Source organism: Acipenser ruthenus, chromosome 16 (genome assembly GCF_902713425.1).
Source record: "Acipenser ruthenus chromosome 16, fAciRut3.2 maternal haplotype, whole genome shotgun sequence".
NCBI lineage: Eukaryota > Metazoa > Chordata > Actinopteri > Acipenseriformes > Acipenseridae > Acipenser > Acipenser ruthenus.
The window spans coordinates 4,434,481-4,462,104 of record NC_081204.1 but is presented as its reverse complement, the minus strand read 5'-3'; the positions used below and the strand labels follow the sequence as shown (position 1 = coordinate 4,462,104).

The 27,624-nt window shown below is 36.7% G+C and overlaps 1 protein-coding gene across 3 annotated transcripts; it reads left to right on the top strand.

Annotated features, from left to right (window-relative positions):
- Positions 1 to 1,007: 1,007 nt before the first annotated feature.
- LOC117412225 (sodium- and chloride-dependent GABA transporter 3-like) lies at positions 1,008 to 26,849 on the top strand. 3 transcript variants are annotated; one of them, XM_058988484.1, is made up of 15 exons: positions 1,008 to 1,303; positions 1,794 to 2,027; positions 4,047 to 4,181; positions 4,667 to 4,807; positions 5,526 to 5,607; positions 7,347 to 7,479; positions 9,702 to 9,836; positions 19,739 to 19,842; positions 20,179 to 20,303; positions 21,539 to 21,651; positions 21,869 to 22,006; positions 24,018 to 24,120; positions 24,231 to 24,331; positions 24,623 to 24,793; positions 25,475 to 26,849. In XM_058988484.1, exons 2-15 carry the CDS (start codon positions 1,808 to 1,810, stop codon positions 25,625 to 25,627), a joined length of 1,854 nt encoding a protein of 617 aa, XP_058844467.1. In that variant the 5' UTR covers positions 1,008 to 1,303; positions 1,794 to 1,807; the 3' UTR covers positions 25,628 to 26,849. The 3 variants fall into 3 exon arrangements, with proteins under 3 accessions (XP_058844467.1, XP_058844469.1, XP_058844468.1); XM_058988486.1 differs by having other exon boundaries at positions 1,300 to 1,384; XM_058988485.1 differs by lacking the exon at positions 1,008 to 1,303 and adding an exon at positions 1,445 to 1,606.
- The last annotated feature ends 775 nt before the right edge of the window (positions 26,850 to 27,624 follow it).

The window sequence follows — 27,624 nt, the reverse complement described above, 5'->3', positions numbered from 1 at the left end:
GCACCCCATTTTCTAGCTAATAAACTGTGCACTCGTGTGTAACACGCTCTCAAGGGTTCATAAAGCGTTTGTAAAGAAAACATTGTTAAATACCAGTATGAAGCTAGTCGTTTCTGTTCAGGAACCAATATTCTAAACATTCTTTTACTGCTTGCATGACCACTGCAAGTGACATTGAAACGGAGAAACTTTGCAGCATGACCTAACCTGTTTGAGCCTTAAGATCTCCACACACCGGACCGGACGCTGCGGCACTACCTATCGCACCAGTGGCGACAGGCACGCGCGATGTGATAGGCGACTCTCCTCTCATTGTATCATCAGCTGGGAAAAATCCACACGTGATAGCACTGTTAGACAGCTAATAAAAAATGTAGAATACATAATAGCTTTCCAGAATACTTATTTCAGTAAAGGTAAACGAATCATACACACTAGTATATCCAGTTCCCTGGAAATGGACTGCCAGACGTTCTCCCTCATTGCCTTGTCTTTACCATTTGTTCCCCCTTTATTGTACAGCTCCGGGTATTTTGATATTGCAAGAATTATTATTAATTTACTAGGGCATTTTGAAAAGTACACCTACCAAACCTGTAGGTTCATTACACATTTTGCAAGGTTTTCATATACAACTGCATGACTCAGGCTATTGCATTGTTATATAATTATTGATTTTACTCTGTGTCACACAACACGCAATAATGTATGCAGTATAAGGAACTCTTTTTCTTTTGTTCATGTCCGTCAATTTAAATAGTATGCAATTTGTGGGTATGTTTTACTGTAATTATAATAAGCAATTGCAAGATCTAGGCTATTGCTTTGTGGGTTTACGTGTGTCCAAGCGTAACATTCCAAGCTTCTTATCAGTAATCAATCTCTGATTCGAAGCGTCCTGCCCGAGTGGGGAGTTTCTTGGTGTCGCTGCGTTAATTGCTGCGCTTGTAAATGACATTACTGGTGGAAGCGACAGGCTATGTGTTGTTGTTGGCCACATGGATCTGATCCAGTAAGAGAGGCGTTTGTGATCAGTCTGAGGCAGAGCATTTGCAAAATTTACATCGCCTGGGTACCAGATATCTCCATAACTGCAATCTTCCCTGATAGAGAGAGAGAGAGAGAGAGAGAGAGAGAGAGAGAGAGAGAGAGAGAGAGAGAGAGAGATCAACAAAAAACAAAACGGATCCAGAGATCTTTTCTTCTTTTTGACTAGCATTTTCAAAACCATCCCTTCTCCAGCGACGTCAGTTACGGGTGACCATCGTGCCAGCCAGGAAGTTTTACTCTACAACCTATATTGGTGAGTAATGTGTCTTCATCTTGTCAAGTTCAGCATTCATCCACTGTGGAGAAGTCTTAATTAATCCTAGTTTCATCAAAGGTGATCCTGGCTCTAGGTCTTTGCCTCTCACATTGATGCCACTTTGTATTCATGTGCATGTGACGTTCAGAGAAAACTATCTCTGTTTGTTTTGGGAGGATCCGCAACATTTAAAGTACAACATCGCAGAGATGATGTATATTGTAACGGCACCCTTTGAGGGTTTGCACCACGTACTACGACACAGTTTGTAGATGAAAGCTGTCCTCAGCTGTTGATTAGGTATCGTTCTATAGAAAAATAAAATCTCTCTTTCTTTCTCTCTGTCTATATAATGGTCAGATATTGTTCTATAATATTGACAAAAATTGAGTTGTAACATTTATTTATTTATTTATTTATTTATTTATTTATTTATTTTTAATAAATAACAATGAATCTCTGAAACTCACTGGTTTTCTTCACACAGGCTGTTGAAACGTCATGACGGATGAAAAGACTATTCCAATAATTAATGGAAAACCAGAAGATGCAATGGACCCCGAAGCTTCCAACACCAATTTAGTCCGCAGTAATGACAAAAAAGTGAATGAAAGAGGCCATTGGAATAACAAGGTTGAATTTGTGCTCTCTGTGGCAGGAGAAATCATTGGACTGGGGAACGTGTGGAGATTCCCTTACCTTTGCTATAAGAACGGAGGAGGTAAGAGACATATATTAATTGACAGAACAACAAATCTACTACGACAGTGATCCAATTTATTACAAAGATTAAAGGAAACATTAAAATACAACAAGCAGGAAAAAAAAACACAACAGCCGTTTTCCATGATTCTTTGTTGTGTTTTTATTATAGCACTTGTAGTATTACATAGTTCTGAAAATAGTGATACTGTTTGGAAAGTACTGCAAGACATACGTTAAACAAATACAAATACTTCAGCAGGTGCTCTGATCATATTATCTTATACAGTCCAAACAAAAGTCCTGCTAGTGTTATTTGGAAAATGTAAACAACAGTGCAATTATGCCTATGAAGGATTTGTATTATGCAGTGTTAACATGTGTTTAGTACTAGTGTGAGGGGTGTGAAACAGCCAATTTAATGAGTATCAATTAAGAGACTTCCAAGAGAAATACATGAGCCCAGGCCTTGAAGTTGCACATTTACTATGAATTGTAACCCTGGCATTTGTTTTATATTTACATGCTAACATTCTAAGGACACACAGCATCTTTAAATATCCTCAAGGCGTGTGCAGGTTTAAAAAACTAGACACTCTGAACCATAAAGTTGCATTAAAATGTTTCTGATTTATGTCATTATACCAATTTATTTTTTAACTTTAAGGCAGGACAAACAACACTATTAAGGAATGTATGAGTCAGTTTACGAGTGAGGATACTTTGATTTAATGTGATGTATGGTCCAAGTAGCAGTGTGGAGTAGTGGTTAGGGCTCTGGACTCCTGACTGGAGGGTTGTGGGTTCAATCCCCAGTGGGGGACACTGCTGTTGTACCCTTGAGCAAGGTGCTTTACCTAGATTGCTCCAGTAAAAACCCAGCTGCATAAATGGGTAATTGTATGTAAAATAATGTGATATCTGTATAATGTATGTGAAATAATGTAAAATGTGATGTCTTGTAACAATTGTAAGTTGCCCTGGATAAGGGCGTCTGCTAAGAAATAAATAATAATAAGTACAACAGGTCATGCTGCAGTAGCATGCTGAACAATATGCCAGGATGAATGTCCTGGTTGAACCAGGCCAGTGATGTTTAGGCCTTTTTAGGGAGCTTTCTTAAGCACTAATTTATTAAATGAAGTAAAAAGCAAAACATATATTATCATCATTATTCTTTTTCTAAAATATGGATAATTTCATTTGCTGGGGGGAAAAAAAAAAATTCAGAGGCAAAAAAGAACGCAAAAAAGATCCAAACCAGAAATATCCCGATACCCAGAAATGTAATTTATTGTAGGGAGTCTTAACTTGTTTCTTATTTGCATCACAGTGGCATTTGCTGTTTTATTTCTACCAGAACAAAACATTGCACTAATGAGGGTGTGACCCATAGTGTCATACCGTACACTTATAAGCGTATGTTTATTTTCTATTTAGATTAAAAAAAAAAAAAAAAAAGCTGGTCCATAGTTATAATATATGCTGTGTTGGTTCTGTGGCAGCACAGTGTTGCCATTTGACGTACTGGAGAATTTAAGGTGAAATGAGTGTAACTGTAATATGGTAACAGGGCTGAAAAGCATACCTTTGTGTTTTGTTTGACTTCTCAATCCACCGGTACAATAATGTGAAGACTTTAAATGTTTCACACTCAAAGGTACGCCACAGCATGGCTGATTTACGAAACAGGAGTGCTATTCAGAGAATAATAGAGAACAGGTCATGTACATGGAATAACACTGTAAACCCATCAAGGGTGTCTAACAAGGAGTTACAATCTCATTAGATCTCTAAGATTAGTGTTACAGCATTAAACGTTTGTTATTAAATATATAATAATCTATAATTAACCAAAAATCGATTTGTTATGTGGTTAGGCGAAATATCAGTGCCTTGCACAGCTGAGTGCAGTAGCTGTGTAAATTACATGATCTAAGGATCTTTACATAACGATATTGATTTAGTTTGTATTACGTGCAATTTAAATTACGGTAAAGGGTGTATGTTAACAATTCCCTTTTCTGATCATATCTAGGTGCTTTCCTAATTCCATATGTGATATTCTTTATCTGCTGTGGAATTCCTGTGTTTTTCTTGGAGACTGCATTGGGGCAGTTTACAAGTGAAGGAGGCATCACATGTTGGAGGAAAGTGTGCCCACTTTTCGAAGGTAATTATATCTATGTTTGTAGCTGCAGTCCCTCATACCTGACTAGCTAAAGGCAGTCTCTATTAAACACATTGCTTTTCCTTTGCTGTATCACATTTTTGTCTACAGATAATGAGTCATGCTCTGGTTGACATGAATGGTGGAATCAGAAAACAATCATTGTTGGAGGAGGGAGCATGAGCTTTGTTACACCAAGAGAAATTCTCTAAAAACGCTCCTAAGTAAAAGTTGAGAAATGTATTCCCAGGGGGGATTAATGACCCAGGCTGTGTGAATAATAATATCAAAACAAGCAGGATAGTGCTTCAAAATATAGAACTGCGATGCAGACAACACAGGATAGAGCGCAGCTAAAGTAATGCGTTTCTTGCAAACACTGCAGGGTGTTCTATAACTTACTATATGTTCAAGTTTCTGTGAAGCAGAAAATCTGAAGCAAACACAGAGTACACTTTGATTTAATCATTTTCTGTTTTTTTTTACAGGTATTGGATATGCCACCCAAATCATCTGCGCTCATTTAAATGTGTATTATATCATTATCTTGTCATGGGCTATCTTTTACCTATTTAACTGCTTTACAACTGATCTACCTTGGGCAACTTGTGGACATGAATGGAATACAGGTATGCATCATCAAATCTGCAACAATAGGTTTGCAAAATAGTGCATACAAATGGAAATATTGAATACGATCTTAATTGCTGCAGATCTCAACACCTCCCTCTTAAAACTAATAAACCTGCTAAATATCATACAGAACTCCACCTTATTTGTATTGTATTTAGTGATGTTAATGGGATGGTATCCCACTACTGCATTTATTTTACATTCTCGTAGTTCAGAGCACCAGTCCACTGCTTCAGAAATTCTCTGCTTGTCCTCCTGATAGGAAACAGGCTTTGGTTGGTCCCAGTTTAGTCGCTCCCCCCAATACATCTCATGCAGGGGGATCTTAAAAGTATCAAAAAGGAATTGCAACTGCATGTCAGCTCTGGGGAATATGGTAAAGAGAAAAGTCACAGCTCTCTTTTCCTCTAATAACAACCAGAAAGAGTTTGCAGAGGAGTGGTGCTCTACAGGACCAACAATCGATTTTCTAGAAGGCAATTAATAAAAAAAAAGGCTGGTGTATTTCTTCTAATGACATCTCTATAGAAATACACCACCATGTTTGATGTATTGCTTTCTAGTGAATTGAAGCTGTTCAGGTATCATATGAACTCGATCTTGTGTTGAACAAACACTCAAACACTTGCATGGAGTATGCTTTTGGTGATGTCTGTGGCATGCAATATAAGTGAACGTTAAGAGGTATTTGTCTTCTATTTCCCTCCTTGCCAGACAACTGTGTGGAATTCCAGAGGGCAAACTCAACTAACTGCACATATGCCAATGCAACCTCTCCAGTTATTGAGTTTTGGGAGTAAGTAATTGTTATTTAATTTACTATATGATTACCTTGGTATCCCCACATGTTCATGTATAAAAACAGATGCTGCAACACGTCATTCACCCGAAGTATGTACTCAATCAGAGAGGTGAACAGAACACTCAAATTCAAATACACTGCATGTCAGTTGAGGTTCATACTGAATTTTGCATAAGAGTACACTGGGTAATTAGCTGCAGTTTATTAAATATCCAGAAGATGGAGTTGGTGTATTGTAAATATTTATTATTTACCAGTTGAAAGCTCAAAAGTACATCGTAACATGACTAGTGGGTGGGGTGTAGATGTTAAAACCTTACAGAGACCTTAGACCTCAATCTTAGTCCTTTACTTTAACAATTTCACCAAACCCCACCCTTTCTTAGTTACACCAGTAACTTTATACAGCACCTCCACCAGCTGGCCACGATATGAAACAGGTAATCATATTGAGTTTTATGTTTCTGCTGTAAAGAGTACAATTATGATTGAGTTATTGTCTTGACGCTTGATACACAGCTGTTTTCTATGACATTCCTAGTAACTTTTTTAAAACCACACTGGTTTAACCTCTGCCCATGTCGATAATATAGACTACTTTGAAGTAGTGTCTTCACATTTGGTACACGGCTGTATTCTATGATTCTCTCAATAAATTATAATGTATAAACAATATTGAAATGAGTTCAAATGAGAATGTGTGTTTATACAGTAAATTTAGATATCACTATCACTCCCTGTACATTTAAGCTCTAGTGCCGAATTTTAAAAACAGGAAATTATTTTCATGTTTCTGTTTCAGTTTCCTGCAGTGTTCAAAGCATGTCTCAAGGAGTTTTCTGATCTCTTGTATTTTAAACGTTTGGATGTGTCGTCAAAAAATGAAAACATTGGGAATTGGTTTACTGTCCAGAATTATTTTGGCAATAAATGTGCTTTAAACAATAAACCAATGAAAATGTACAACTGAAATGCGTACCCTTTTACTGTAATCATTTGTCAATCCATTTACATTACTAGTTAACAAGGAAGTTAGCACAGCTAAAGATGGCATGGCTCCAACTTTGGCATACTGTATTATTGTTATTAAGTATGGGTTTTCTGTACAGTTGCCAATGATAGAGCTTCTAACTGTGATGCTGTTTGTATTTCATGTGGGGAATGTGTAACAAACTAGGACTATACTGTAAGCACAATATCAACAGTGCTGCAGATACTTGAGTGTTAGTGAATCGGATACAGTACATGTATAATAAGTTATCTTTCTTATAATCAAACAGTAATATTTGATGTGTTTTGAAATCACCACCATGTTTACTGGGCTCAAGCTGAAGATGTAGTGAAAGCAAAATACCATTCGCATCTTTCTCTGGCAATGTTTCTTAAACCTCCTGGAGTAATAAAAAACAACTTTGTTTTTGGAAGAAGCCATTGGTTTATTGTTCATAGTAGTTTCTTGCTAGTTTTAAACTGTTAAATCGCTTTTATTCCTTTCACAAAAACGACTTTCTTCAAATCACTTGCTTCAAAGTAGGAACCAAAAGTGCCCTAACAGCATGAAGTCTTTGCTTTGCCAACAGCTGTTGTTGTACACATAATTCAGCAGAAACAAAATCTGAAAAGACCCAAATTCCTGTCCTGAACAGTGACCCTTTATTGAGTCACATATATTCTGTTCTTTTTTAAAATATTTGAAATGGCATTTCCAAACGTAATATATGTGTTAATTTCAGACGAAGAGTTCTGGGCATATCGAGTGGAATTGAACACATTGGGGGATTACGATGGGAATTGGCTGGGTGTCTTCTCTTAGCTTGGATCATATGCTATTTTTGCATATGGAAGGGCCCAAAATCTACTGGAAAGGTAAGAAAAAATCATTCACTAGAAACCCAGGGCTAAATGAAACATAGGCAGTACTCTATCTATGCCTGCCTGCTGGTAAGCTTCATCAAATTGCTGTATGGAATTGCAGCCTCAGTTATAAACTCTACACATATATAATATTAGTTTTTTTTTTAAGTTGCATGATTGATTTGGAATTGGTTTTAAAGAAACCAGTTGCTGTGCTGTTGAAAGTAAATGTATTTTGCATGTACTGCTCTGGGGTAAGGCACACTTACTAATACGTAGCAAATAGGGAAAAAGGGAATGCGTACTCGCAAAAATGACAAACTTAGACCATAAAGACCTGTAATACCCCTTTTTTCTAGAACAGGAAATGCTGTTGCATTCCACCTTGACGTCTTTAGAGTATGATTCATTTAAAACAAATCTGTTAAAACAGTTCATAAAAACAAAGATATGCTGGAACAAAAGATGAATAAAGTGTAACACTGGAAATGTTTTACAGCCTGTTCAGCTAGAAAGCTTTTAAAGGGGTTCAGTCCATTGTCCTCACGATTTGAAAACAAAACAGGGCTCCGGCCTTCCTTTACCTTTGCCTTTTACCCACCATCCTTTGCAGTATAAGGAGCCGGGTCCCATTGCCAACAGTTCGGATTCAGTCACTAGCCCTCCTCAGAACTATTTTCAATAGCACCCTTTAGAGAGTCTAATAGATTCAATGAGGCATAAAGAAACAGCAAAGAAAGGGAAAGAGATGTGTGAAGAAAAAGAAATGGGCCCACATTGTGCCGGTCCAGGAAAAGGAGCTGGGCAGCAATGGTTATATCTCCTGAAGTGCCTTTTGTTTCAGCATGAAGTAATAGCAAAGAATGCTCATTCATGGCAAGGCTCTAACAGCCAGGCTAAGATTGATTTCTGTATTCACAGGAGGAAAGTAGACTGTTCATGAGAAGCATGCAGAGTTTCTCCGCTCTTGCCTCCCCTGTATGAGGAATTAAAGCAGCGAGCGAGAAGGTTTTTTTTGTTTCATCGCCATACAGACCTGAGCATTCAAGGCCATCTCAAAGCTGCGCTGCAGGCCTTTGTGTGCTGCTGGAGAGTGTTTCTCACATAGCTGTGGTCACAGTAAACTACAACTGTAAATCAAAAGAATGAAACATTTACCACTGGGTTCCCAAGGGTTAAAAAATAATAATAATCAAAGGCGAAACATTAAGAATCCCAAAGGTGAAAGTGCCACAGCCTGTTCACCCCAAATCCTTTCCTGCTGCTCCTCTCACTGCCCCAACAAAGCCAGTTTCTGTATTTCTTCCCCGAGGCATACACTATAGTTAGGAGAGTACCGTACTCTGATTAGCCACCTTGTTTAGATTAAGCCTGTTGAGAAAAAAGTTTGATAGTCTGTGAACATCAATGTGACAAGTCGTGTTCTAGCAGAGGCCCAAGCATTCTATTTTTATATCTTCTGTGTTCATGTGGCATGAGATGTTTTGCTGAGTGCTTTTTTTCATCAACCCACTAGTGTAGGTCAAGGCTTTGCCTCCCTGTTCCTTCTGAGCTCTCATTTTCCAATCGGGTTTTGATAAGCATTTTCAAAGAAGAATGTGGTCAATCATCAGGGGAATAAATGTCAGGGTCACTAACCTTTTAATTGTAAGTGCTGGAAATACATGTAATCACATTCTTATTTGAAATTGTGCTTTTTTGAGGTTTTTTTTTTTTCTTTTCATTGTGGCTTTGCTTATTGTTGGCTTATTATTTTTTTGTCTGAACAAGATATAAAAAATGGTGGTATTGAATTCTGTACATGGGAAGTACTTTATTATAAGCCTATGTGTTGTGTTTCCATGTAATTCGCGTGTAGCTTTCACCCTTTGAATGAAGCCCTCTTTAGCTTGGTACATGAACAACAGTAATAGCACATTGATGGGGTAGCAGGTAGCGCATGGCATCTTAGAAGAGATTTTTTTCTCTTCTTAGAAATTGAATTATGTGAAAAATATATAAAATGTACCTCCACCCTATGCCCCTTGTTACTGGTACAGCACATGCTGTACAGTGTAAAAACACTGTTCAAATACTGTATATATTCAGACCCTTAGGATAGCCAAACCATGTGTGATCCTCCCATCAATTATTCATGCACCGTATTATGTTATACCATTACATTTAATTATAATTAAAAAGTCATCATGGTTCACTTTGCCAAGACATTAATAGATGTTTCGTTTTTTTCACAGGTTGTGTACGTGACTGCCACGTTCCCTTACGTGATGCTGATGATCTTACTGATTCGAGGGGTTACTTTACCTGGAGCTGCAGAGGGAATAAAGTTCTACCTGTATCCAGATCTCTCACGCCTCTCAGACCCACAGGTAGGCCAACACTGCCAGATAGTTCTTCTGCTGTTTTAACACCAGATTATATGAACATGGATCCATTAAAAAAGGCATGAGCAGAGGCTGGCAGAGTGTAAAGAGGTTATAAGGAACACCTACTATATCCTAATTTGGTTTATTTTGAGTAATTGTGGATCTGGTGCGGCTGTTTGCTGTTATTCATAAAAAAAGTATTTTTGATTACAATTTAATTGTGCATTAGAAGTGCATTCTGGGTAGACAAAATGCATGCTGTTATTTAGGGAAGTGCTGATTTTGAAGTGCTCTCTCTCCCCAGAAGTGAAATAAATATATATGCGCATATTTGGAGCTGGAATATTTACCTACGCTGATTTAAATGATTGCCAAACTTTGTCTGCAAAGTTACTCGTGTGCATTGTAACCAGCTGTGGTGAATGATGTGGTAAAATCCAGCGTGGCACATTTATCCTGACCAACATAATGAACTGTTGATTTAGTTATAAACCGCTGAGTGTGTTTTGTTTCCGTGTTTGTGCATGGTTAAACAGTACGTGTAACTGTGCTGCTCTGCCCCTTGGGGCTTGTGTGACAGTTATCAGGTCCCTAAATCTGTTTTATGAGGGTAATAGGACGGTAACATTTGTTTACTAAAATAAAAATAAAAATGGACCAAATTCCCATTGGGCTTATTTTTTTTTTTAGATTATTAATTTTTTAATTATTACTATGCAGGACAGCCGCTATAAGATCGTTACCTTTATTAAAAATGTGCATGGATTAATCCACCAATTAATCTACTGACTAATCAACTAATGCCCATAAATTAACCGATCAAAATTAGTAATCGAGTGACAGCCCTAATATACAGATATAGATAGATAGATGTTATCACACATTTTGTATGACATATTTCGATATGTTGTGTGAACTCGATGGAGTTCGAGAAGTTGCTATTTGGATGATGTGTGTGATGCTTTTTTGGGGGGTGCTTGGGGAGGGGTAAATTATTTGAATAACACTGTCCCACGAGGGCAGCATGTCCTAAAATGTTATTCATTGAATAGCAATGCAGAATGACCGGTGGGTGGAAATTGGTCACTGCCAAGACTCAAGTGAATGTCGTTGAGTTCCACCATTTCCCTTCAGCGGTGTGGTTTTGTTGCCAAACAGCAACCCATAGGCAGAATAATGACAACCTGTAAATCATCCTGCTTTGAAACTTAAGATGGCTACATAGCAAGGCCACAAAAGACTGCTTTTGGGCAGGTCCATAGAAAGCAGCCACAGTTGCTTTTGCAGCATATGAATGAGTAGATTGGGTTAAACAAAAAATGTTTTTCTTTCTTGGAGAACCTACTCTTTTAATAAAAGAACTACTGTGAGAAGCTTTGTATTGTATTGACATGTTACAGGAAATGCATTATTTAAAATCTCTAAAGCTGGATGATGTCATTTTTCTTACATGACAAATATTCTATTACTTTTTGTGGATAAATAGACAGCAGTAGCTAAGAAAAAACATTTAAAATAAGTACGGCGGTTTGATAAGAACAGGCTGTTTGATAAACCTGGTTTGAGATGGAAAAGGGAAAAAAAGATGAAAGTCAAAAAGTGTAATATGCATCAGTGACTGAGCTGAGGGGCTGGGTTTCTTGTCGCTCCAGTTAAAAAAGGTCAGTATTCATCTTTATCTATTGTCTTAGTCAGCTTTCCCCCTGCAGAGCCTTCTTGTAACCAGTACAGCATTTTCTTGGCTTATGAACATGCAGTTTTATATCAAAGGGTTTACTTTCCTTCTGTAAATGAATTGCAGTAAGGCAAGGGTGAACAAAGATGTCAGTTTAACTAGCTGCTTGGTAATTCATTGACCTCATACAGGGCTGGATTCATAAATCTTTGTGACCTTACTTTACTGGCACCATATTTTATAGAACCTTATTGAAAGTGCTGTTCACACTGTATATAGTCAGTGTTTATAGTCTCTTTGCTGCCTAATGGCACAACGAATCAATTGATTGTAAACCTATAACATTACGTACCTGAATGAAGGTGTATTTATTACAGGTTGAGGATACAGCCCACTACCTAATATATTTGGTTCTCTAAAGTAAAAATAACCCCTTTCACTGTAATAATTAAGAAGGTGGCACTGCTCACCATAGAAACAAATAATCCCACTTGTGAGGAACCATTATTTACAAATGTTTGCTGTGGCCTTCCCCAACTGTGACATGCAGATAATGGACACCATTGTAATGCCTGCACAAATCCATTATATTTCAGGGACGTGATCTGGCATTACTCTGTGTAAAAAGAGAGTTTTAGAGTGTGTTTTGGCTCCTATTCATTAATTAATACCAATGTCACTCTTTCCTGTATTACAAGGTAAAAACTTTAAGAAACTAAGTCAAGTAGACAGATGTTTTCGTTAGAAGTATTACAGTACCTCAGAATTCTGATTGAGGAATTTTAGGTTATGGATGATACTTTAGGGGTATGCATGTCCCGGGCGACAGAAAATGTTTTTTTTTTTAAGAAATATCTTGAGAATTGCTCATTCATGTGTGGCATTCCTTAGCACAATATCAGATTCATTATAGTTCATGGTATCCGTATAATAGCTGATTAGTTGGGCAGAGTAAGAATAGGTAAAATCATAGTAAAGAGCAGGCAAGCAAGGCGAATCCCTGGCATGCATAGTAAAGCATTGTAAAAACCAAGGCAGCTCGATATAGTGAATGTGCTGGGTACTATCTAAGTTACAGTAGAATGGTACAGTAGACGTTTTCAGTAAACACTGCTGTGATATATTTATTTTCTGTAAGTTTTTTTTTTTTTTTCCTGTGCTGGATATTTAAAAGAAAAACCTATTTTACAGCATTAGTATGTGAAATGATTGTTTAAATGTGCAGATTTAAGTAACAAATCTCAATAGGATGGTTGTAAAAGGCAAGGTACTTCCCATACTGTATCTGTATCTGAATTGACAATAGTGGCATTCAAAGCAGTTTTTGTATTTTTAATATATCTGAAGCAGTCAGGTTAGTACTTTACATAAGAACTAGGCAAATAAAATTCTGATGCCATAGAAAATGCATGCATATGAATAGGTGGTTTGCATGGAAAAGACTAAGACAACCAATTTCAATATGTAAAATAACTTTACATTTTAAAAATAGTTTTTAAAAAAGAAAAAAAAAACTTGAACTGTTTTTATTTTATTTTTAATTAAGTTTTTTAGTGATCTTTCAATACAAAAGTAAAATAAAAATAAAGTAATAACAACATAAACTGGATTGGGAAATAAACATATTTTAAAGGTTGGCCTGAGAAAAACTCCCTTGTACTCGACGAAATTGGAGACTGCAGTTAGTATAGCACAAGCATCTGGTCATTTGAATGCAAGGAAGAAATTCCAAAATTAGACCTGGCAAAAAAAATTGGGCTTTTGAATATTCAAATTTACTCAATGAGATGTACTTGTAGAAATCTAGGTACTCCACACACCTGATGGCACAGAATTATTCATACTGAAAACAGCAGCTACAGTGCAATAAAGAAAGATACACAGTACTGGAAGATTACAGTCATTGAAGCTGAGCCCTCTCTCAAAGTCTGTCCGATCTGATGTCTTACCCATCATGACTGAATCTGACTGGATGCTACAGTATTTGCACATCACATTGGGCTTGGAGTTATTTTTTTTTTTTGTAAGACACTTTTAAGATCTTATAAAACAAATACAATTTGCATGACAGACACATACAGAAGCAAAGCAGATCATGACAAGTTAAAAGCAGCACTTTCATGCAAATGCAAATCAGATTTGCACCAATCCCTGCATCAGATTTATCTTTAAATTATAAATGGAATAAAAATGAATTGACGGTGGTAGAAATGCATCTTCATACTTCATCAGTGCATTTAATTTAAGAAGGCATTCTGAAGTTCTCATTAGAATTCATCATATTCAAATTAAACTACTTCAGAAGATTTGGCAGCACAAAGGTTATCATTAACAAATAGCAAAAGCAACACAGGGCCCAATATTGGCCCATGAAGACAACCAGAAATTACAGGATACCATTTGGCCTTTAACCAGATCATGCTGTTTTTGTTGTACAAACAAGCCTTGGTCCATTCCAACAGCCAAAAGTCTTGTGTAGAAGTAATTTATGCAGCACACTATTAAAAGCCTTCAAGAAATCAAGATTCACTGTACAAACTTGACTACATATATGCAACGAATGGTGAATGGTTTTATAATCTTTTGTGTACTGAGGCCAAATTATTGACATTGTTTAGTATGTCTAGATGTGATTGATAAGACTTATTCTAAAGGTCAATAATAAACACATTATAGTTGGACACCAATATCCCAGGAATAATTGCAGATGTGCAGAGGCCTGTTATATTTTTTAAATAAATTACAGAATTGTGGAATACTAATAACTATTTAAAAAATATCCCTATTTGGGGATTTCTAATGTTTCATATTTGCATATCTGCAGCTGCACTGTTTTGCTTTCCTCAGTTTGGTGTACCTCAAGTTTGAATCTTATATCACGTTTCCATTAACCATGTCACCCAGGTACGTGCTCGAGTTGCCCCCCCCCCCCCACACCTCCGTTCCCACGTTTTTAAATTACTCGTGTTGGCTGCCAATTCGGGCGGGAGCCCCAATTCTCTGGTCCGCTTTCACTCCTCGGGCTAGCCTGAATTTTAAAGTCTGGATTTGGGCTGGGAGGAAATGACATCACTAAATGTCAATCAATAATGTTGTAGGGGACGGGAACATACCGTACGGGACATTTTGGCTGGTATTAAAATCGGCAGATTTGCTACCTTGTGAGATTTTGACTGATTTTGAATTGCCGTTTTTTCACTTAGCACAAAGAAAAATGCAATGCAGTTTTGCATTTATACTTTTTATTCCAAAAAGATTTAAATAAATGTTTACTTAATTAAATCTGTCTGCTAAAACATTATCTCATTTACAGTAATTCGTATACTACGATGTCACTGCAGCAACTTGGAGAACAACAAGAAAGGCATTCTAATCAGTTAGACTAGCAAGCACTGGTAAAATCAGCTCTGTTTTATATGTTTTATATGAAAAATGCTTAAAAGAAAAAAGAACAGTCCTACTACAGTAACAGGCACAGTTTACACTGCCTCTGGGTTTCTGATCGCATCAGATCAATTCCACATGTTGTAAATCCTTTGATGGAAATGTCTGGTCTACTTTTAATGTTTTTAAGGAAATTTGCTTCATCACTGCCATTCTCATATCCACCTTGACATCTGACACATTATTCCCCTTGTCCAGTACTTCTTTCCCTGTTCTGCATACCAGTCTGCCAGAGGTATATGTGCTGCATGAAACAAATGCTAAAGAATATCTAGAAGGATTTATCTTTTAAATCATCAACAATTTGACTGTAATACCGTCTGTAGTGAATGCATGTCTTGAATTTTAACTCACAAATATTTCCTGCCCAACTCACATAACTTGGGTAACTCGGAAAACCATGGAAACGCCTCCTTTTTCATACCAATTCCAGCGCAACTCGAGTCGACTTGAGTTGGCTGTCCATGGAAACAAGGTATTGGTGATGTCAGTGGGCCTTTTTAAACCAGATTAAATCATTGTCTTTATTTTCACATTTTATGTACTGTAGTATGATTGTGCAGTTTGTAAAACATGTTGGCATATTGTACGGAGTTGTGGCATCGCAAAGGATGTGATGTGGCTAGGATATTTATTTACTGTAGCAAGCTTGTTGCAGCCTCGGCACACACTAGTCATACAGTGATTGGATGGAGCCTATGTCGATGAAGTGCTCTCACAGGGTTGGTTTGTTTCAAACACAGGTAGTTTGTTTTAGGTGACATACCGGAATACAAAAGGGAGGTTAGTATGAGTAATCCAAAGTGAGCAAAAGCAGCAGGGTTGCTATGATTTAATAGTGTCACAGCATTTTTAAACACACTCGTACATTATAAAAAATAGGTAACTATGGTAAAGCATAATAAATGCATAAACAAGCCTGGAAAAAGCATGGGAACCTGAAAAATATATTGGCGTTAGCAGTATTTAGCCCCCTTAGTCCTTATAATGAAGATATTCATTTCGGGCTCCTTTCAGTAACATTAGCAGAAGTTAGAAACGTGAATGCCTAGCAACCCAAAGAAATCCTTACATGGAGTGAAAAGGAAGTGATTTTCATGTAATCATTCACTTCTACAAAGGCTGTTGTCAGGTAGACATAGAAAACACAGCTGTTTATTTAAAACAGAGTTTCAGTCTTGGGAAAAAAATCCCACGGAATCCTATTCCGCTCAGGCTGTAAGTCATTTTCTTCTTTAAAATCAGGCTGCTAACAAACACTATGTTTAAAAAAATTAAAACACAAAACTGTTATTATAACATTTGTGAGTTTTTGTACAGTTTCAACGATTAATGTGTCCACCTGTAGAGTCTAGCATACTAGACCCACAAGGGCGCAAAACTGGGGACAGCTTTATGGAATGCCTTCTGAGAAAAGCGATGGATTTCCTTATGGCAGTGACACCAGGGACTTCTGAGATGAAATATTGTACTGTATGCACGTTCTAGGATAGACCTGCCTCAGGCAGATATCAATGATTTGTGACTGAGTGTAACAAACGTGCCATTTAAATGAAATAGCCGTTGATGATGTTATTGATGTTGCTTTTGAACTTAGTATTCCAAAACATGTGTTAAAGACCTTCCAGAGATTGTCTTATTATATGGGATCAAAGAATCACAGTCGTGTTATTCCAAAAGGGATGCTGTGCACTTTTAACGTAGGTGTCGAGGTATAATTCTCCTTAGTAGTAGTTTTATAATAACAGTTTGTTCACCTGAATGAAGCATCTCCCTGCTCAAATCTCTAAAAATTAAAAACAGATTTGAGAGATAATCATTTCTGTGTGTTGGAAGGAGTTCTTAAACAGCCTGTATGCAGCCAGAGCAGTCCAGGCATGGCTAAACAGAGCACCCTGAACAGCTAAATTCCTGCTGGACACCATCAATGAGAGTTATAGTGGGCAGAATTGGAGAGTTGAGAGTAGTTGTGTGTGAAATAAAAGGGCATAAATGAACATTAGCTGAGAAAGGGTGGCCTTAGAGTAAAGCAGGTTTGTGTTTGTAGGTCAGAAGTGTTGCCCTGGAAACCATCTGAGTGAAGCAAATACTGCAAGTTGTCAATTGTTCCCCAGTAAATAAGATTAGTGGTTCAATGGTTATGTGAGACCATTTTAAAGGAAAATGACGCATTTGTCTCTGTCTTTCTGCTGGCCTATTTTAAAGAATATATTTAAAGTCTTATATTAAGGAAGTATAAACTCAGCTTTGTTGTTGTGTTGTTATGCATGTACTCCCAAATGCATGATGTCTTGCATTTTAGGTGATTTTGTATTTGAGGTGCTGTTCGTAAGCACTCAACATCAGCTTTTGGGATGTTTGCCTGAGACCTCACAGCATTTCCTGGTTGACAAGTATAGAGAAACGTTGGCTACATAACAGCATCATTCATGCAACTGTGGATCACTTAAAGAATGAATTGTCCATTCTTTAATTTAGCATGACATTTCTCAAACCAGTAGTAGTACTGAGGCAAATTGATAGTGACATCTACCATGCTCTTAAAAGTGCAGTGCATTAAGTATCCCTGAATGTAGCTCAAATTATATTGGAAAAGTATTTTATTCATTTAAACAAATACTTCCCTTAATGTCCCAGTACAAAAAAACACACCTGCACCTTGATAAAACAGGTGTGTATCTAATCCGCTAAGCATCTGCCCCAAGTAAAGAAAACAAGGTTTTGCATGCAGCCCTGCTGTGTTGGAACTGCTTCCAATTACACTGAATTTCTCAATCTGTTCATCGGTTCTAGTGCGAATGGTGGGGAGTGAGTATATCTCCAAAAACCTGAACATTCCTGCCAACTACATTTCTATTGTATTTGTAAATCGACATTAACAGAGCAATACCAGCCAGTGCCAAGAGGGGGAGCCAAGTGTCTATGTAGAAATAGATTTTCATAATTTAATATCCAGCAGCTCACTATTATGTAAAGATAAAATGTGCACATCTAGGTGTAAACATTAAGGGCTAAGTTAAGGCTAAATATTTGCTCAAAATCGTCATTAGCAAAGAAACAAAAAAATTCAGAAAGGAAAAACACACCCATAAAATTACCAAACCAGAAATAAACAACTAAGAGTTTGAATTCAGGGGCTTAAATGGAGTGTTACACTTTTCATATTTATTGTGGATGTTTAATTGGTGTTTTTTTTTTTTTTTGATTCAGAAAAATAATTGTGCTAATGACAATTTGGATTAAATAGCTTCTAGCCCTGAGTTTCTAGATGAATTTGTCTTTAAATGTGTAGAAATAATACCTTGTTCGTATAGAGTAGAATGTGACTCCAGGTCAGGTTGTGTACTGTTGGCTGATAGAATTTACTTTCAGAACGGCAGTAGTATGAAGGAATGTAAGAAACCCTCTTCAGTAAATCTCTTATATTGCTTGTTTGCTGGGTGACTTGCATTGAATGCAAATGGAGAGCTGTGTTAGCTAGCAAGTTGAGGTTCAAATGGTTTTTTTTGTTGTTGTTGTTTTGTTTTCATTGTGTCTAAATGCTTTTTGAGTGCCCCAATCTTCATGTGAGATATAATCTGGAATGTACAGATTTTTATGTCACTGATAGGGTTACCATGCGGCTCCAGATTAACCGGACGCTGTGAGACAGAACGGGATTTCAAACTTGCCCCTAAATTGAAATAAATGAAGGTGTAAATGAACCATCCTTAGCTACAATTAAGAATGGTGCTTAAATACCCGCATGTGCGTCAAATAATTGTATTATACTAAGAATGAATTGCAGCCAGTCGCTATTTTTTTCTGTTTGTTAAAATTCAATCGCCCATATTATTCTGCAAATACAATCGCATCATCATCTCGTTGCTCTATCGATAAATTAGCTATTCGTTCATTAAGATCTGATCAGAAGTAGCTGATCAGTGTGAATTGTTTGCTGCGCCCAAGCAATTCCACCACAGCAGGATTAATCTCAGCAAAGGTGGAGCTCATTTATACGTGAATTACTTTCAATTTAGGTGGAATTTTGAAATCCCGGTCTGTCTCAAAGCGTCCAGTTAATCTGGAGCCATATGGTAACCCTAGTCACTGATATTTCTTTAAAATGTATCCAAGTGTACATATATTTGTGTTTAGTATTTTAGAGACACAATAATTCATAACTCATGTATTACTGTAGATAATTTACAAAGTTAGGGTGCATACTGTATTGTTAGCATTTCATATTTGTGAAAATCTGCCCCCTGCTGACTGGCAAATGTATAGCACTGTAGAATATGGGAACCTTTGTGAAAAATATGTTTTGAAATATAGATGTCATTTTTTCTGTTGTATTTGCATTTCTAATTGTTTGAAGGTTATAGTGTCCCATCAGAAGTTGGTATTTTGGTGAACAATATTTGGTAATGATTATTTTGGTATCTGTTTTCCCCCAAAGCAGGCAATATGTGTGCCAGTGGAGAGGAATAGCCTGCAATGGGGGCAGTAGTAGGGGGTGAGGCCAGCTAGTTCTGCCTGTCCAATTGAGATTGCAATAAGGGGGTGAGGTCAGCCATGGGAAGCCCAAGCATGCCAATACAGTATGTGACACCTGCTAATGGGAAAGGACAGGCTGCTAGATTGTCATGCAACAGGAACTGTTTTTCAAAATATGTTGTAAGAGTAGAATTGATGTTTTACTATTTATTAAATCGTTGACAGATATGAACAGCATCGAACCTTGATAGTCTAGATTTTTCTTTATTTATACATGCATATGTAAAAATTGCACCTCTATTTTCCCTAGGTTTGGGTGGATGCAGGAACACAGATCTTCTTCTCCTATGCTATCTGTCTTGGTTGTCTGACTGCTTTGGGAAGTTATAACAGCTATAACAATAACTGCTACAGGTAAAGTAGTTTGCATAGCCAATGTGAAATGCTCTAATTGAATTCAGTTGGGTGAATATATGTTTATGGTTTGTGTCGGGTATTCTCAAGTACAATTCAGATCCACATGGTGGTGCTATGTTTCATGCAAAATACATTTAGAAGTATGTGTAAATAAAATAAAATAAAAATATGTTTTAGCATATCCCCAGTTGTGATTCAGAATTAGTTTACATAAATATGCTGTGTTATACTGTAGTATTCATCATACTGTATTCAATCGAATCATTTTCAAAAGACAATACAGATCTTCATTATTGTAGTTGCGATGTAATATGTGGTTCATTTTTTTTTTAGGGATTGTGTTATGCTGTGCTGTCTAAACAGCGGCACTAGTTTTATTGCTGGTTTTGCCATTTTCTCAGTCTTGGGATTTATGGCTTTTGAACAGAATGTTCCCATAGAGGCAGTAGCAGAATCGGGTGAGTGACAAGAGAAAGACGTGCCAGCAGTGTGATGTGGGGAGGAATTGCACTTCCATAGAGGCAACTGTTATTATATAATTGTATATTTGGACATACTATCTATTGGTCACCTCACTCACTGTCATCTATATGCATTTGCCTACATGTCATGCTGTGTATATTTCAACTAATGTAAAAGTAAATTTACATTAATAATGTAACAGTTTTTATTTTTGCCTATACCCACAATTTTTGAACAAAATTCTAACAAAATGAACAATCAAATTCAAATTGCTTGACCAAATATTAAGCGTGGTTTAAATCTGAAACACTCCCGTGTGCTGATATAGCACAAATATCTGAGCCGTTTTCTTCCTATCACTAGAGCACTGTTACATAAATCCCTTCCATAAAAGCTATGGCAGCAGAAAAGATTCACATGTCACCATAGCAACCAGTTATGAGATGCTTAGTTGTATAATATTAAGGAGGGTCTACTGGGTCTTGCACAGAGAACATACATTATTTGACACACTCAGCTTTTAAACACTAACCTCTTGTTTAACATTCAGGAGGAGGTTGACTAAATATATTGCAAGACACATACAGGTATTCCTGTTACTGTTTAACAGGGGATGTTCTATACATGGTTATAGAACCTTTAAGACTCTTGAATAGATTTACCGTAAAAAACAGTGTATAAGTCACACCGGTGTATAAGTTGCCCCCCCCCCCCCCTTTTAGGACCCCCTAAAAATACCTAGAAAATAGACTTATACAAAGGTTTTTAAAGTTGTTAATTCCAAAATTAATTACATTTGACATACAGTTGTATAACTGCTTTGAAAATCGCTCCCTGGGATAAATATGTGAAACAACTGGGGTATTTTATGAAATATTGTTCTATGGTTGTTGTTACAGGATTCTGTACTGCATGGCGTGCATGTAGATCACAATAACCAACTTGTTTATCACCTGTAATGTGTAATTCTTTTATTCTTGGTGGGATATGCTGCTAAAACACCTGGGCTATATTCTTTGACTGGTTCTTTACAAACGTCCATACATTGTCCATAATTTCAACATGTCAAGGACATTTTGAACACTCTCAATCAAACGTTTTCAATTCTGTTCCCCATCATTTCCATTGGTAGTCAATTTAGCGTGAGAAGTTCATGCTCACAGTTCCTTCTGTGCCAGGTCTCTTTGCTTAAATCTCAACCCTAGGCCTGTCAATTCATTTTTGTTTTCAGGTCCTGGGCTGGCGTTCATTGCTTATCCAAAAGCTGTCACAATGATGCCTTTGTCACCCTTATGGGCTGGATTGTTCTTCATGATGCTCATCTTCCTTGGGTTGGATAGCCAGGTATAAAAATAAATACACATAATGCAATGTTGTATTACAGAGCATGTTATCAACAGGTTTTTGGCATGATTTTTGCATCTCTAGAATTGGACCCATCATAGTTCATTCTGAAGTCAGAGCAATACCCATTTAAAAGAACGGAACACAATGATATGATACTGCTCAGTATTTCTTGTGTGTAACACTTGTTTCTCTCCTGGATTTCTGTGATTTGCAGTTTGTCTGTGTTGAAAGTTTAGTGACTGCAGTAATGGATATGTATCCAAAGACTTTCAGAAGAGGTTACAGAAGAGAGCTCCTGATTCTTGCACTTTCAATATTCTCCTACTTCATTGGGCTCATAATGTTGACAGAGGTAAAAAAAAAAAAAAAAGAAAAGTGTGCTTTTTATATACAGATAGGGGTATTCTAACATCATTTTGTATGACCTACAGCTATGGCCAAAAGAAACTAGAACCTGAAAAAGTCTACCGAAAGCCATAATAGTAGTACAGTATTTCATGTTAGATTTAGGAATGCCACATTTTTCAATTTGTGTCAATTTTAGCATATGGGAAACTACAAAGCGGTATGTAATTCAATATGTTAACACAGTATTATTCAGTGGGTTTCATTCGACTTTAGATAGAATTGTATAGGGTGATGCTAAACTTCTGGCCATAGCTGTACTGTATGTTGTACAAACCTTTCATATTATGGGACTCTGGTTCTTTAGTTGGCTGTGTTTAAAAGAGCTGTTTGGCTAGACAACAGCAATAGAGTCCTCCTGGGCTGGTACATGGGCTGCAGTAGGATGGTGACATTTCAAACTGGGTAGAAAACCGTATGGATACATCTTGTTTAGTTCAATGGGCTGCCATTGCTTGGTACTGTATGTTAAAGGATTAAAACAAGCATGAAACATTGAAAGGATAAAAGGTTATATATCTATTCTGTGTGCAGTTACATTCAAATGTATTACATGCATCAGCTGCTAGATACTTTATGCTTCACGGCATATAGGTGATGCATATACATTTAGTGCTTCTTGACTATGCAAATGGATGAAAGGTGTAGGGATAAATGCATGACCTTGGTTTAGTATTCATTGCACACACCAGTGAGAAATGAGTCTTAAGCCAAGACCCTTTGTATTTCACGTGAAATCAATGAATGTGCAACTCTAGCTGGATATGTAAGAATTTAAACTATTAGTCAAGGTGCTATGGTTTTCAGCAAACAGCTTTTAGACAGTGTTTCAGTATTTGTCATAAATAAAATCTGGAGATCAATTTCAATGATTTCCACAACAGCAGATCTTACAGCAGGTATTAAACGTGTTCATCTCCAGTAAAGTATCTTATTAAATGTAGTGAAAACTCCAGTAGGATTAATATAGAGTTAAAGGGTGGCCGAATGTGGGTCTTCTGCTGTTAAGATTATTGAAATGGACCTCTTAAGGGTTATGCGCTATACAACTGAGTATCCAAACTGCTCTTCATTATGTTTATTTCTGTTTGTATCGGCTATTAAATCAGCTTTGGCATTAACAAATTATGTTTTCAATGTGCTTTGTAATCTGTCTATGAAATGAGCAAGATAAAGGCTACAGCTACTGTAGGACTGGATTTTCATTTTAACTGAGGCTTTAGCCAGGCAGGAACGTGTCTGAAAGCCATTATATTTACATTTAAGATAACGCTTGTTTGTTAACCACAGTGGGGTTTAGGTTTGACGACTGATATCATTTAAACCATCAGAACACAAACATGTCATTTTAAAATCGTTTTAAGTAGTTATTGACTTAGTACTTTGGTATTAGAAATAAGAAATTATTTATTTCTGCTAAGAAATAAATAATAATTAGGTATTATTCCGAGTTTGGCGATGTTTGCAAAGTTGAAAGGTTATGATTAGGGCTTCTGATTTTCGGTTTTAACCGATAAAAACACCCCCAATACAAAAATGATTAAATTGGTGTATTTCCAGTAAACACCGTAAAAACACTGGAAATGGTTACTCAATTCACATTGACTTTACCTCTTTTCCTGTGAAATAAATAAATAAAATACCCTTCCTGACTTGAATCTCGCTTTGACTTGTTCTGAATACTTTAAACCCACCCCAACTACTGAGTGGCAGCACATTCCTACAGGAAAGAAAGCACAATTGAAGTGTGCAAGCACTGTTGAGTTACTATACATATTGTAACACCCAAGAATTTTGGAAAGTAACCGAAAATAAAAATTTCATACAGTATCTAAAAAGCGAAAGGCCCGAAAAAAAACCAAACAATTTATATAAAACTCGAAAATAGCTAGAAATAAGCAATAACAAAAAACAAAAGCCTTAATTATGATGTATCTAATGCCAGTTTCTTTTGACAGGGTGGAATGTATGTTTTCCAGTTATTTGACTCCTATGCTGCCAGTGGAATGTGTCTTCTGTTTGTGGCGATTTTCGAGTCAATCTGTATAGGGTGGGTTTATGGTAAGGAATAGTTTTCAGTACTATTTTTTTTTTACTTTGTATAATTATGTAATTGTTAATGATATGCAAATTGCCGTTTCCTGTTTGCTAATCGGTTGCTTTATTTACAGGCAGTGATAGATTCTATGACAACATTGAAGATATGATTGGGTACAGGCCATTAAAATTGATCAAATTCTGCTGGATGTTTCTAACCCCAGGCATCTGTATAGTAAGGTTTTTTTTTATTATATAGTTATTAATCGTGTTATTAGATTTTACTTCAATACCCTTGTCATTCTTTGGGTCTATTTTAAATCATGAGAACTGTAATGGTTCTAAATACCGCCTGTAAACCTGTCCTTTTGTTTGTCTTTGTGTTGTATTTAGTGATGTTAATAAGATTTAAATCATTCCTGGGGCAGTCATTATTTTATTAAATCACTGTTTATGATGTAATGTGATGTAATGTGTTCTCTGAGTCTTGTATAACTTCTAATGCACATTTTTGTATTTATTTTAGAGCATCTTCCTGTTTTACTTGATAAAGTATAAGCCCCTGAAATATAATAACGTCTATGTGTATCCTGATTGGGGGAATGGAATAGGCTGGATGATGGCTCTTTCATCCATGATTTGCATTCCGGTCGGGCTTTTAATTCAAATATTACGAACAGAAGGAACCTTTTCAGAGGTAAGGGGGGGGGGGGGGGGGGGGGGGGTTATATATGGTCCGTTCTCCAGTTGAACTAAACTTGTATATTGTTGACTTTGGAAAATGTGATGTACAGTATTACAAAAATCATATTCCACCTTACAACCAATCCCTAACCCAAACTGTAAACATGCTTAGCTGATGCTAGATAATTAACCAGGCACCAGTTGATTTATTTTGGAGGAAAGAACAAAATTAGACAAAGTCCAAGTCCCAGTAGGTCACAGAATCCCATCGCTGAGGCTTAAAGTGCAGGCAGAGTACAAAGTGGAAGCACAAAAGACTATTTATAGAAGTCCTAAACTGGGCTTCATAATTTATATTCAGAGCAAGACTCAGTGAGAGGGATGATGAAGAATACAAGGAACTCATTACATTTTGAGTAAACAAAGTGTAACATTGTATGCCTGGGGTATAAAAGGAGACACAATTGAAAGTCTTTAAAGAGCTAAGAAAGAGCTTCCTCTCCCTCTTCCCTTTCTTTCAATCGTTCAGTGATGGGGAGCTGAGTGAGTCTCCCAAGAGCAGTACAAATGTAATGTTATATATAAAACTACATCTGAAAGAATGCTCAATTAGGACTGAGGTAATCGCACCAATTCTCACAAGTTTGCTTGAAGCTCTTCATAGAAACCCAAACTGTTCTCGTTCTAATTTCAGAGAATTAAAAAACTGACCACAGCCAATCCAGATCTGAAGATGCGAGGTAAGCTAGGCGGAAGCTCATTGTCCTATGCAGTTAATGACTGTGATGCCAAACTCAAAGGAGAAGGAAATATCTCAGCAATCACGGAAAAAGAAACACACTTTTAAGCAAAAAAAAAAAAAATCCTTGTCGTTTTGTAAAAAATTATAATAAATAATATTCCATTTAATTATAGAATCGCTTGTTTTGCACAAACTCAGTTAACAAGTTCATTTTTTAAGTATGCATTATAATTAAGAAGGTGACTTTTTATTAATTGTAAAAGTAACCAACTATAAACTGTACTTGAGATAAGTGACTTCTTGTAATATTGTAACACAAGTAAATGTTTACTGTTAGAATGATGCCAATGTATAATGTGCTGTAAAACTTTTATCCTTGAAAAAGTGTTTGTATAGATATGTTTCTAATTGTAGATATCTTCAGACCATTCCAAATATGAATGTATGTCTATGGGGTGAGAGGGGGCTAAGTTTCCTGTCTACTTTGCTGTAGACGGGTTTCTAAAATGCTAGTTTAATTCCAGGGTACTTTATTGTTCCTGATGTTTTTAACTATCTGTTGAAATGAAGCACCCTGTTTTCGCTGTTTCCTATTTACTCGCAGGGCGAGTTTGGAGAGTGCGATTTTTCCTAGATATTTTATAAGACTGCTAACTCAGAACTCATGCCACATGATTAAACTGAGTTTAATCAAAGTTGACTGATATATACCCAGTTTTGGTTTCTGTATGATATTTCAAGAGACATTGTGTATACTTACTATATAGCTATACTAGTCTTAGTTTGTCTACATGATTTTATTCAGGGGGAAATCCTTGCTCTTTTGCATCAGGTTAATGTGGCTGATGTTGAGGTAACAGCACCAAGCACTTAATACAGTTATGTTTAGAATGTAACAAAAGCTGGCAGCTTTGAAGGGTACCCTAAGAACAGCCATAGCTTTTCCACTGCTGCTACAGTATGGTGAATTTACTAGGAACTCTGTACACATACATAGCCCTTTGGCATGGTCTACATCGTCATGTATTATTACTAATGCTTGTGCTTGTACATTTGCACATTTAATACTGGTTTAACAACTTTATTTTTTAAGTTTTGTTTTTTTAAAGTTTACTTCTAGTGTTTGTGTACCTATTTCTGAGATAAAAAAAGTGAAAAACCATGTTTCTCTGAAGACTTTTGATATACAGTAGTCCTTTTGAAGTTTTAGCAGTATATTGAGAAGTTTGTACTGTATGTATTGTTTTACACACAGATTTTGGTATTCACAGGGCACAAGATTCTATTGTCTGCTTAATCATTTTTAAAAATAAAGAATAAAAAGTAAGATTTGCTGTCTGCTTTCTTTTGATAACATGCTTGGACAGGGTTAATTCAAGGTCAGATGCTTCTAAAATCTAAATGTTTACTCTTTGAGAAGCTAATTTTCACAATAGATAGAATTAGGGCGATGCTGTATATTCACTATCAAAAATAAACAAACAAACTAAATAAAACAGGTAAAACAGATCATATCAAGAGTCCCACAGCTGTCATCATCTGTGCATGATTGTTATAAACATGTGGTCAGAACCTCTGATTGCCGAAACATTCTGTTAAAATCCATTTTTATTTAGAAGGTAACACACTGAACTCAGTTCCGCTACTGTGTACAAGCACTTCTCTCTTTTACAAGCCCCTGCTGGGAGGTTACACAAAGCTCAAAACAAAATCTATCTATCTATCTATCTATCTATCTATCTATCTATCTATCTATCTATCTATCTATCGACATGCAAGCCACATATAGTACTGAAGCTTACTAAAAAGCTAGGTCAGAGCAAGACAGAACCATAATACAATGCAAATGACTGTGAGCTGAGCAGAGGAGAGGTGCACCGAATTGCATTAGCTGTACATTGTCAGGAGGGGGGGAGAGGCTGGGATACATGCTGAGGCTCTCAAGCCCCAGAGCCAAACCCAGGACCAAACTGAACACAGTCTGAGCATGACATTTGCTAAGAATCTACTATTTATAGACATGGGTTACTATAAAATGATTTAAACAAGATTGTCATCTTGGGAACCATGGAAACTGTAAAAAGGCAGTACAGGGTCACATG

Coding starts and splice junctions, on each gene's coding strand:
- LOC117412225 (XM_058988484.1), top strand. CDS start 1,808: ATGACGGATGAAAAGACTATTCCAATAATTAATGGAAAACCAGAAGAT. Junction 20,304..21,538: donor AGAGGCAGTAGCAGAATCGG/GTGAGTGACAAG, acceptor TTTTGTTTTCAG/GTCCTGGGCTGGCGTTCATT. Junction 24,794..25,474: donor CAGAAGGAACCTTTTCAGAG/GTAAGGGGGGGG, acceptor TTCTAATTTCAG/AGAATTAAAAAACTGACCAC.